Here is an 11985-nt window from a genome sequence, read left to right on the forward strand (position 1 = left end):
TCGTATACACCGGTTGTTGTATAATTTATGTGACACAGAAATCAAGGTGCCAATTCCAAAATCGGATATGACAGCAGGGAATGGTGATACAAAGATTGAAATTCGGATATGCAAGCAGGGAATGGGGATACAAAGATTTCACTTCATCCTGTTGAATTGACGTCTCGGTTAAAATTTCAGGTACTGAACCAAGGGATGGTGACACGCTTTGTGCTACTGCAACCACCACTTTGCGAAGCTTTTGGCTGGGGCTCACCATTGTCTATGACGTGGGGTGGGTTGAACTTGACTCTGATTTTTGAGCTATATAAAGGCCACTGAATATGAACCATTATTTCAACAATCATGATGTTGTTACTGCTTATTGCGGTAGCGTCGGCGTTGGTGGTTCCTGCTGAACCCCTCGACAAGAGACACCCTGAGAGGATCGTCACCGCCAATGTCAATATTACCGACCAGTTTTATTACCATATGCAAGTGAAGGTTGGCTCTCAAGGACACTCGTTTAACCCCATCCCCGACACCGGTTCCCACGAGTCGTGGCTCCCCGATCTCGACGGGTGGGCGTCCCAATCGACATCGCTCAAGAACCTTACCCTGCCATTTACGGCAGGCTACGTTTCCTCCTCCTACAATGGGTACTGGGTCACCGACACGGTCACTTTTACTGATGGCGCCACTAACAAGTTCCAATTTGGCGTCGTCGGAAAAGAAGGCGGCAACTTCCAAAACAACTTCAAAGAGGGTATGCTCGGCCTTTCACGGTGGTCGGGAGGTGACCACGACACGTTCCCGTACCACTTGAAGAACACGGGGGTCATCGATCGCGGGGTGGCCTCGTTATACTACTCCACCGATAAGCAGAAGGGGAAGTTTATTTTCGGTGGCTACGACCAAGCGAAGGTGGCGTCAGCCTGGAGTACTAACTCTCACCCGACGACGTTTAAAGTGCCCCTCAGAAACGTCACCACCAACGGCGTAACCCATTACCCTGACTTTGGCGACTTCCCCATCGTTGTGGATACTGGTGCTGGCTATTCGTGGATTCCTAAGGCGATCCTCGACCCGATTGCGCAGTTGTACAATAACCCTAAACAGTCAGGAACCATCTGGACGGTGAGTTGTGACATTCCTGACACCCTGTTCCAGCTTGGGTTTGGTAATTTGGTCTTGGATATCCCGCTTAAGGACTTTGTCAGGCCTCACAAGGTAGGGGACACTGTGTGTTCCTTGGGTGCTGTTGCCTCTGACAGATCCAAAAGTAACATCACTCTCATTGGCGGGGCAATTCTCAACCAGGTGGTGACGCTTTTCGATTACGATAACGGCGTGATCTCAGTGGCTAACTATAAGGAAACCGATGAAGAAAACATCGTTAAACCAGAATAAACTACGATATTATGACTTGAAATGAACAATCTAGCAATAAAATATGGTATACCAATCATTTATGGTGTAATTGAACAAATAGAATCAGGATGAGAGGCCAAAAGACGGAAAACTTACACTTGGTCGGCTATCTCGTAAGAGGATTGAACCCACAAAAACCCGTGGAGGTCCCTTGGCCCAGTTGGTTAAGGCGTGGTGCTAATAACGCCAAGATCAGCGGTTCGATCCCGCTAGGGACCATCTTTTTGCACAACACACATTTGAATTAGCTATAAGTTGATACCATACCATTCAATTCACTAATAGCTGCCATTTTCTTGTACTCGTAGTAGTCTTGGCGGTCGAAGTTTGGTGATGGTCTCATATATCGCTATATACAGTCCGCTACCCTCCCCACACTTTCGCACCTTATATAAATTACAACTGTCTCCCCTCACCAACCCTCACCAATTATCCACCAATATGTCTGCCAAGTCCTGCGCCCAGTGTATCTTCTGCAAGATCATCAAAGGCGAGATCCCGTCGCTGAAGCTCATCGAGACGCCATTGACCTACTCGTTCCTCGACATCATGCCCACCGCCGAGGCCCACTGCCTCATTATTCCCAAGTACCACGGGGCCAAATTGCACAACATCCCCGACGAGTACTTGGCTGATCTTTTGCCCGTGGTCAAGAAATTGACGAAAGTGGTTGGTTTAGACGATAACGATACCCCGGAAGGTACTGGCTACAACGTGTTGCAAAACAACGGCAGAATTGCTCACCAACAAGTGGACCACGTGCACTTCCACTTAATTCCTAAGGTGGATGATGAAACCGGGTTGGGCGTCGGCTGGCCCGCCCAGGATACCGACTTTGACAAGTTGGGCCAGGTGCATAAGAAGCTATTGGCGAGAATTGAGGCGTTGGAATCGGAAAATAAGTTGTAAGCAACTTACAACTTAGCCCTATGCCAATGATACCAATTAAGTTTATGCCAGTTCATGACTGAAAGAAATGGCAATGATTAGAGGGGGAAATGCCATTGAGGGAGAGATATTATTGAGGGAGAAATGCCATTGAGGGAGAAATGTCATGGTGTTTGATTGGAGTGATGAAGGAGTGTCTCGTGGGTAATTTTATATATGTAACGGGAGGGGATAAGGTGTTGGGGGAATTTCAATATACAGATGATGCAATCTAGAATACGGCACCAAAGAACCCTCCCACGTAGCCCATGATGTAGCTCGAGAAAAAGGTGATCGCCTGGGCGCCAAACGGGAAGTAGCTCACCACGTAGTACACCACCGCCACCAACTCGATGGCACTAGATATGATCACTAGCACCGTCAGTTTTAGCACTAACGCTTACCATACCGTCATGAGCACCAAGGCAAAATGGATGGCGGTAAACGGTATTCTCAGCGCCGAAAGCAAGTAACACGCCAAACAGTAAGTGACACGCCAAACAGTAAGTGACACGCCAAACAGTACGATAAATAGTAATGTCGCTTAGAAAACCTTACGCTTTTGAAGCCCGTGACAATTGTCATCGGATTGTCACCCCGTGGCTCCTAATATTTGTAATTGCAAGGCTCTCAACAATCTGAAAACTTCCCTTAACCCGCAGCACCGCCATGCACTCGGATAGGGGTGCCTCCACCCTAATCGCCCGTTTGAGCTGATGTCATCGGCGTGGCGGTTATCGCCCACAATTAGCCACCCGGGACCCGTCGGATGGCGCTGGTAACCGGGCGCAGATGTCTGCAAAACCGCCTACGTATAATGCCCGTATTCCTGTCGCATCAGCATCGCCACTGAGCAATCGTCAGCACGATTAATTGCCTCGGCATTGCGGAATCACCAGACCATCGCAGAGGCGGAAAAAAAGAGAGGGGCGGGCACGGCGCCCGCGAGCAGCGCAGTCAGGCACAGCACTGCACTCGATCCATAACAAACACCCATCTGATCGATCCCGATGATCGCCTGCTTCGGCTATGTAGACAATGAGTGGGCGAACGTGCCATCGCCGACGTCACTTGCCACAGAGGTTACCAGCCTAGGTCCGACACCACACAGCAAGTGGCTGAGTGACGGCGTCACGGCAAAAGGTGAAAGTTTTCGCGAACGTTCCATGCTAGACCCCGTTGACAGGTGCTAACCGCCGGGTCGACCGCCCCGGAGCAACTACAGACTAGGCGACGCAAGCGATGCGAGTGCGGTGAATAAATAATATGTATTGTCGTGTCATCGTAAATATGGAGAGGGGGGGTGGTATGACGAGTGAGGAAAGACTAGCCATGGCCACTATGCACTAGAGGTTGTTGCGCTGCAACTCCTCCACCACTTGGGAGAGGAAGGAGAGCTCGGAGGGGCGGAGGGTGCCGCGGCCGGTGAGGGTGGTCTCGACGTAGCTGTAGGCGTCCAAGTCCAGTTCGGTGATGGGTGATGCCGCCTCCGGCTGCGGGCGGTCAAACTGCATATTGTACTCGTACAACAGGTTTAGTATGTCATCGACAAGGTAGTGGACGCGGTGGCTAATGTAGACCTCGATGAGCTCGTCGAGCTCCAACTGGAACCGCGGCGCCGGCGGCTTCTTCATCACCAACTGGGTCAACATCGCGTTGAACCCGCGCACAGTGGCCACTAACTCCCGCGTGCGCGCCGCAAGCAGGCGCAACGTTGCCAGCACCACCGGGGTGGAAAACTGGAGGTGGTGCAACACCTTCAGGCTGCTGAAGTTGAACTCGTGGTTGAAGAACATCTCCAACAACTGGCTGAGGGAGTCGGCGTGGAAGCGGTAGGTCTTGACCCCCAGGATGCCGAAGGTGGGGCTCGGCAGCAGCGCCGGCGTGGGTATGCTTTGCACTCGAGTCAACAACGACATCGCGCTATCTGGGGAAAATTGTGGATTGTCAGTCGTCACCAGCAAACAGCTGGTCCCGCGCCCTATATATATGGCGCTCGCAGGTTAGGCTGCATGGAACCCTATTCCGAGCCCAGACTCCATCTGGACTTAGAGGCGGTGCGACCCCACCTCTAATATGTAGGTGCCTATTACTACAGCGCGGTTGCGGCGCCAGCAGCCAGAGGGCAAGTTTTTCGCAGAGACCCGATCTCGGCAATACCCTCGAGCCGACCCCGCCTCCCCGCGCGGTGCTTTTACCACTGTCTACGTAGTCACCCCCTGAAAACGGTCATGGCCGGGGCTGACCCCACTAGTCACGGCCTCGAGGGGTATTAAAATGGTTCCCGCGCCCTGGTCCAAATTTCCCCAACTTTAACCCGGGACCCTCCTGCAGCGCGGGTATTGCGCGCAGACAGATGATCGCTAGAGACAATTGCTAGCAAGCGGCTGTGGAATGAAGTCAGGTCGAGCTAACCGAAACCGGGCGGCGGCGCCGGCGACGTCATTGGCCGCACCCGAAGCTTCCACATCTTATTGTTGGTCTGCTATAGGTTCCAACCAAAACCGTTGGTCCTAGCTAAGAAAAGGTCAGTGTGAGAAAGGCGGGGAAATGACTCGTAACCGGAGTGGCACCACGCTCAAAGTCCCCCATAGTGAGGCTTTCGTATCCTTGGGGTTTGGAGAACGTCATGACATCCCCTCAGTTTAAACACCGATTACCCGGCCAACCGGAACTGTACCACCGTCCAAAATCAGCTACTGCTATTGCTACTACTACTACAACCTAACAGTTGCGGCAATACAGAGTAGCGGTTCACAGTTACATCATTAGCCACACGTGTCTCCTTTTACGGCTAAGCCTCACGTCTGCGGGCTTTTGGTGGTGCTTTGCTATCTATGTCGTGATTTTACTGAGAGCGCGAATTTTCCCGCTCCCCCTTAACCAGACTCAATTTTTCAAAATTACCCCACCAGTGAGGGCCACTCCCGGTGATAAGCAGCTACGAAAAAAAACTTTCCTATATTAGTGTATAACCTCTATAATCCGTAGAATCCACCACCACCACACCCCTTCAAATCTAAAGCTCGTCGTTGCCATGCCCTTCTCCCTTAGCGCCGTCAGAGACTCCCGTAGTCGCAGTCAACGGCGTCATAAGCACCACGTACTCGACAAAGAGGTCGCCGTACTCGGTGACGTCATCCTCACCACGAAACTTAGGCATCCCCTTCCCTTTAATCACCTCGACATGTCCCAGGCTCACCACCTCACCGGGGCCACGACTGAGGGTAATATTCAGGTCGTCGAGGAACCGGAGCTGGCGCTGCCAGTCGCCATTGACCGCCTCGGCCACCGTCAACATCTCCGTCCGGTACAAGTTGTCCCGCACCCGCCGGTAGCCCAACGACAATCTGAAGTCCTCGCGAATGAACACTTTTAAGTCGCCAGGATTCACCTCGGGGATCTGGTTGCCTTCGCCGTGCAACACGACGTGGGAGTCTCGCGGCAGCCCCGCCTTGACGAACAAGTCGTAGTTGCGCATCCCCCGCTCGACGCCGTGGCCTTTACAGTGGCCACAGGGGGTTTTGATGGTGTTCCCTTTACCCTGACAGGCATCGCAGGGCATTCTCATCGTCGTGATCATCCCCGGGCCGATCTGCCGTTGGACAACAATCTCGCCTCTACCTTGGCACTTGCTGCACTTGTGGAACTCGCCGTCAGCCAGCCCCAGCCCGTGACACTGCGAGCAGAGGTCTTGCATCTCGATGCCAAACTCGACGAACTTGCCCTTATAGAACTCAGCCAACGATAAGTGAATATCAGTGACGGTATCTTCGCCTTGCCGTTGTGCTGGTTGGCCATGGAAGCCACCGCCAGCAAAGCCGCCACCGAAGAACTGGTTGAACATATCGCCAAAGTTGGCACCGCCACCGTGGCCGCCAGGACCGTCGGGGTCGCCGTAGGTATCGTAGTTGCTGCGCTTGGTCTCGTCCTTCAACACCTCGTACGCCTCGCCCACCTCGATGAACCGCTCGTGGGCCTCTTCCAGCCCTGGGTTTTTATCTGGGTGGTACTTAAGCGAGAGCCGCCGGTACGCCAGCCGGATCTCCAGGTCCAGCGCCTGCCGGTCCAACTCGAGAATCTGGTAGAAGTCCTTGGCCCAGCATATGGCAAAGTGGAGGAGCAACGCCACCCAAAGCTTCATCGTGCACCGCTGTCGATTGTTTGTAGAACAGAGAGAAGCCAATGCGGTTGACGTGTGGGTTTTGTCGCGCACTAGTCCAAGCGCGGCGGCGCCCTTCGATGTGGTGGTGGGGGGCTCGTAACCACCGTTGGCATTATATATAATTCGCGAATACCACCAATATTCTACAAGTAAGAAATCTTCAAAGTAAAGTCGCCGCTACTAATATTAGTAACGGGTAAAAATATGCATTTTTCTTGGGCCTTTAAAAGCAGACCCACTGTCTAAGTAAGCAACTCGATACTGCGTCGCTGTGACCGGTAGTCGCTACTGATATACGGCCTCAGCTCGCCGTGGAGCCCGGCAAAGTCGGTGCGGATTAAATCCAGCAACACGAACCGGTCGACAAACCCGACCATGCGGTCGTCGGAACCATGGTAGGTGCTGTCCGTCACCACCACGTAGTTAAGCGACATCTTTTCAAAGGCATCAATGACAAGTACTAAGGGCGAGAGGTCATTGACGACGAACGTCGGCTGTTCCACCGTAAGTTTAATCACGGAGAAATCGCCAAGCCCCTTCTCAAAGTGGAGGGTAGCCCCAACGGCGGCGCGTGGAAGCTGAGGAACTTGAAGGACGATGGTGGTCAATGGAGAGTCTTCCATCATCCGGAGCTGCTGAGATAACAGCAGCCGGGTGACGTAGCCGAGACTGAGTGGGTTTTCTCGCAGTAGCACTACGGGGAACCCTTCGTGGATGGTCAGGTCAACTCGGCTCTGTAAGCTTTCCACAGTATAGGGAGTGTCCGGTACCAAAAACACACACTCCACGCGTTCGACGGGGACCATCACCGCCAGCACCGCGAGATCAGGAAGCTTTGATTTGATAGTAGTGGTTAATGTAGTGAAATTGACGACGCCACTACCGCGACCATCGTTGACGTGTTCAGGAGGAATATGTGATTCACGGTTGAACACTTCACGGATCCACGTATCGTAAATGTTCTCTTTACACATCCAGTCGTTGGAAAACTTCAGCGCCATCACTGCCACCATAATCGGAAGCACGTAGCTGACTGCCCCTGAAAGTTCAAACATGATCACCACCACACACATCGTGTACTTGGTGATACCCGTCATGAATGCAGCAGCGCCGATCACGGCGTATGATGACGGCAGCACGAGACAGGAGGTCTCGGTGCACACGGCGTCGAGGTTTAACCATCTTTGAAACGCTTGCGCTACGATGCCAAGCCAGCGACCAGTAGAGGCACCAATTACAAGTGACGGCATGAGAACCCCACCGGGCAAATCGGAGCCAAACGTATATGCAGCGAGGAAGAAACCAATGGCGGCAAAGTACATGAGTTTCAACGCCGTGGCTGCGTCATTAGTGCCGCAAATAAAGTTCTTAGAGTCCGCCAGGATCTCAGTGGGGCAATCAGTGAATAATGCGATCAAGTATGCGTTAAGCGAGAGCTTAGTCATATCAAACGGGAACAGCAACAACGCGGTCACCACCACAAGCGCCACCATCTCCAACACGGTGCCGTAGTGGTCGGAGACGTTAGTAAGCTTGACCAACGCCTGTCTGATACCATTGCGGAAGCGAGGGCGGCCAAGTTTAATGTTTAAGTCGATGAAGAATGACCCGTAGACCCCACCAGCGCATCCGAGGAGAACGAAAGGGATGAATTCAAGCATGATCCAGTTGACGTTCCCAAACTCAACACTGAATAAATCCTTTTCATCGAAATTCTTTCCCAGAGCGAACGCAGTAAGCCCCGAGTACGACACCACCGCAACGGTGGCGGTGACAAACAGATTCCACATGTTCTTGGTGGGGATAAAATATGATGGCATGCTTTCGAGAACAAAGAGGACACCGCCAATGGGAGCATTAAACGCTACGGCAATCCCTGTAGCTGTAGCTGCCAGAAGAATCTCTCGTCTTAACGCTTCATGACAATCAGCACCAACACCGATCTCAAGGAGAATATTAAAGATACAGCACAGCACGTGCACTAGCGGACCCTCTTTACCGAGCCAAAGACCCAGCAGCACCACAAGCACAAGCCCCGCCACTTTATAAAGTAAAGTCTGGAGCCCCAAGTACTGGCTGACGTTATAATTGAGGCCCAGCACGATGAGCTTAATCTCGGGGATACCTGACTGACGGATCCAGGGCGCCTTCTGCGAGATATAGGTGGCACACCCCGCCATCACCACCAGCATGATGAGGTAAAGAGGTAAATTGATGAACACCGCCAGGAACCAATTGGAGATGCCAAAGAGGATCTGCGACCACAGCTTCCACAGGTCGGCGGGACACGTCAGGTAGGGGTTGCTGAGCGACCACAGGTCGAGTTTGCGGAGACACAACCCCTTCTTGAAATCGTTGAAGAACGTGGCGAGGAGATTGATGAACGACGCCATGTACCCGACAAGCACCGCCGCGCCAATCACCACCGCCCATTTACGAAAGTTGTAGTCCTCCTGCAGCGGCTGGAGCTGATTTTCCAGCGGCCAGTCGATATAGGTACAATTCTCATAATGTCGTTTCGGTGGTGGGGCTGGTTGCAGGTCCTCGGTGGGGTGGTAGCTGAGGGTGGGGATCCCTTCTAGTGTATACGATGACGTCATCAACACGACGAGGCACAGATGGGGGGGATCAAGCGAAAGACAAACCGCTGGAGTGGATGGGCTCGCAGACGTTTTCACACACTAGAAGCTTAATTTGGGGCTAGACTTGGTACTGCCTGGTTCTCAATTCGGCGCGCGCACAAAACGTCCCCCAGTATATGCAGGCAACAAATGCTAGGCACTAACAGTTGTTTAGTGTACAGCTTTGCTAACATCACTTAAAGGGTGGTGTCTATTTGACTATATAGTGATTGCAATGCAAGGAGACAATTAGTGATTTTATTCAAACTCGCAACAGTTTCAAATATTCTACTTTAAAACATGAGGTCATGGGATGATAAGCTGATAAGCCTCATTTCCCTAACTATAATTTTTTGTGAACTATGAGATTGCTAGTGGAGTAGACTACACTCTTCGAACTCTAAATGTGTTGTAATGCAATCTTATCCTTATCCTAATTAAACCCAAAAGCAACGATTAAATATAAGTTGAGCACGATGATGAACCCCCAAATCAACACCGCCGCGATCGCCATCCATTTCAGATTGGAGTAGTCCTGATAGCCAATGACGCGATACTCATCACCGTCGTCGGCGTGGAGCAGGCGGTCATCGTGAGCACTAAGCTGAGGTGATGTCGGCTTGTTGGGGGCTCCCACAATTGTCAGGTGCAGCGGCTCGGTCCTGATGGCGGTGTCCGAGTCGATGAGCCGTTGGCGTTGGCCCTCTTCGTCGTCACTGTCGTCTTCAAACGTACACAATTGTGTATTTCGAATGGTCTGGAGCTGAATTGCCAGCTCAGTGGCCCGGAACGGCTGGACGATGGAGTCCGATCGGGGACGGAAACCGGGGTCTTCGGCGATAACGTCACCGTCCCGCGATACAATCGGAACTCGCATAATGTGTTTGGAGCAAGTGAAGTAGATGAGGGGAGCGGTGACAAACGGTAACAACAACAGAAGCACCACTTGCGACGCGTTCAAAATACCCAGCAACCCTTCACGACCACTAACGGTCACCACAAACAAACAAGGAGCGATAGCCAACGCCCGCGTGATGAGTCGACGGGTCACGGGCGGCAAGCTCCAGTTAAGGTACCCTTCACTGACCATTTGACCGGCAAGCGTACACACAACCCCGGCACTCTGACCCAGACACAAGAGAGCAAGAGCAAACACAAATCCGGCGGTGGGGGACAAGTGCTCGGTGAGCAAGTTGTAGATGGTAAAGAGATCGGCGTTGGAGTAGTCTTCATTGTCCAGGTCCGACGTGTCGTCATCGTGGTCGTCGTCACGGCTAATAAGAGCAGCCCACGACCCTTCACGAGCCTGGTTACCGGTGTTCTTGTTGTTACCGAGGGTGGCACCAGCGACAATCAAAATGGCAGAGTTGACGAAAAGCGCCACCGTGAACAACGACACCACAAGCTCCCAAATGGTATAGTGCATGGTATCGTTGATGGCGTGGACCGAGGGACGATAGCCATCGTCATCTTCTTCGTCCTCATGTAAAGTGGCCTCATCATCGGTAGTGGCAGTGGTAGGTTCGTTTTGACACGCCGCTGACTTAAAGTAGCCGTGTTTGATGTCATAGTCCTTAAGACGAGCCTGGACAAGACCTGAGCCCAAGTAGAGCGAGTGAGGCATCACCGTCGCCCCCAAAATGGCGAGCGAGAGGTAAAGCCCCAGACTACCCGTCTTACCACCACGGCCTTCCATATCAAGCACCGCCAGGTTGGGGAAGAACCCTTTGATCACCTCCCAGTGAGAGTACAAAATGTCGGGGTCGTGGCTCACTTGGTACAATTCAATGGCGAAGCACAACACCGTGGCAAACACAAGCACGGTGACAAACATCTCGAAGATACGGATGAACAAAAGCGGGCCCTTGGGACGGTAGGCCATAAGCACCACCAACACGTCGATGATGGTGACGATAACCCCGGCAAACAAAGGTAGGTGGAATAAGATGTTAAGGGCAATGGCAGTACCCACCACCTCGGCCAAATCGGTGGCAATAATGGCGATCTCGGTGAGGATATACAACACGAGATTGGTGTGGAACAGGAAGTGGGCCTTGCAGTTTGCCGCCAAATCGAGCCCAGTGACACACCCAAGCTTGGCAGCAAGGATCTGGAGAAACACGGCAAGACAGTTGGACACGAAAATGGCGAATAGAAGCTTATACTGGTAGGCAGCGCCCGCGGCCACGGCCGTCGAGTAGTTGCCGGGGTCCATGTAGGCCACCGACACCATAAGCCCTGGCCCAATGAACTTGGCGTACTTGCGTACGACGTGCACTAGTCGTTCCCATATGGCCATATTGGTTGTAGATGGGGTAAAAGTCACAAGCGCTCGGAGGCAATGATACCTGGAGAGGGCGAGTTGAGGTTCAAATGGAAAGGGCAACCTCGAGGAGAAGAGGCTGAGTCAACAGAAGTTGATCGAGTAAAATGCAACAGCCCTGGATAAGGCGACAGGCAAAGACAAATGGATGTAACCTTGTGCGTTGCGGCCACCGTAGTCTCGGGTAGGTTTTGCACTGGGGGACGCGATCCCGGACTATGTGCACTCCCTCCTACTTCGCCCGAGGCGCACGCGCCGGGGACACGCCGTGAGGTGTCATCACTATTATTCGATGCCCATTGTTTTGTAGTAAGGTGTGGGGGCAAAGCATCTGAGTGACAATCACGAGGCGGCTGGTGGCTAAGCTAAATACTATTTTTGTGGTAGCGATCTTCAGATTGTGAGGTTAACGTTGGAGGTGTCTCACGTCAACGTCATGATCAGGGGTGTTAGATAAGTTGCGAGGACCATCTCAAGAAATTTATGATTCTTATGGGATTGACGATGTAGGCCGAACGTCAGACAGAGAGGTGAACGAT

The 11985-nt window shown here is 52.4% G+C and overlaps 6 protein-coding genes across 6 annotated transcripts; 2 read left to right on the forward strand and 4 right to left on the reverse strand. All coding sequences in view use genetic code 12, as the record gives it.

Annotated features, from left to right (window-relative positions):
• Nucleotides 1–345: 345 nt before the first annotated feature.
• On the forward strand, nucleotides 346–1389 carry DIURU_004527 (uncharacterized protein; the record flags this gene model as incomplete). Its single annotated transcript, XM_034157410.1, has 1 exon — nucleotides 346–1389. One exon carries the CDS (start codon nucleotides 346–348, stop codon nucleotides 1387–1389), a length of 1044 nt encoding a protein of 347 aa, XP_034010608.1.
• A 462-nt stretch (nucleotides 1390–1851) lies between these two features.
• Nucleotides 1852–2319, forward strand: DIURU_004528 (HIT family protein; the record flags this gene model as incomplete). Its single annotated transcript, XM_034157411.1, has 1 exon — nucleotides 1852–2319. One exon carries the CDS (start codon nucleotides 1852–1854, stop codon nucleotides 2317–2319), a length of 468 nt encoding a protein of 155 aa, XP_034010609.1.
• Nucleotides 2320–3683: 1364 nt separating this feature from the next.
• On the reverse strand, nucleotides 3684–4256 carry DIURU_004529 (uncharacterized protein; the record flags this gene model as incomplete). The annotated part of the gene is made up of 1 exon (XM_034157412.1): nucleotides 3684–4256. One exon carries the CDS (start codon nucleotides 4254–4256, stop codon nucleotides 3684–3686), a length of 573 nt encoding a protein of 190 aa, XP_034010610.1.
• Nucleotides 4257–5356: 1100 nt separating this feature from the next.
• Nucleotides 5357–6481, reverse strand: DIURU_004530 (uncharacterized protein; the record flags this gene model as incomplete). The annotated part of the gene is made up of 1 exon (XM_034157414.1): nucleotides 5357–6481. The coding sequence occupies one exon, from the start codon at nucleotides 6479–6481 to the stop codon at nucleotides 5357–5359; it is 1125 nt and encodes a 374-aa protein (XP_034010611.1).
• A 263-nt stretch (nucleotides 6482–6744) lies between these two features.
• DIURU_004531 (uncharacterized protein) lies at nucleotides 6745–9102 on the reverse strand (the record flags this gene model as incomplete). The annotated part of the gene is made up of 1 exon (XM_034157415.1): nucleotides 6745–9102. One exon carries the CDS (start codon nucleotides 9100–9102, stop codon nucleotides 6745–6747), a length of 2358 nt encoding a protein of 785 aa, XP_034010612.1.
• Nucleotides 9103–9556: 454 nt separating this feature from the next.
• DIURU_004532 (divalent metal ion transporter) lies at nucleotides 9557–11422 on the reverse strand (the record flags this gene model as incomplete). Its single annotated transcript, XM_034157416.1, has 1 exon — nucleotides 9557–11422. The coding sequence occupies one exon, from the start codon at nucleotides 11420–11422 to the stop codon at nucleotides 9557–9559; it is 1866 nt and encodes a 621-aa protein (XP_034010613.1).
• Between the last annotated feature and the right edge of the window lie 563 nt (nucleotides 11423–11985).

This window comes from Diutina rugosa, assembly GCF_008704595.1.
Source record: "Diutina rugosa strain CBS 613 chromosome Unknown scaffold29_size158811, whole genome shotgun sequence".
In the NCBI taxonomy this organism is placed as follows: domain Eukaryota; kingdom Fungi; phylum Ascomycota; class Pichiomycetes; order Serinales; family Debaryomycetaceae; genus Diutina; species Diutina rugosa.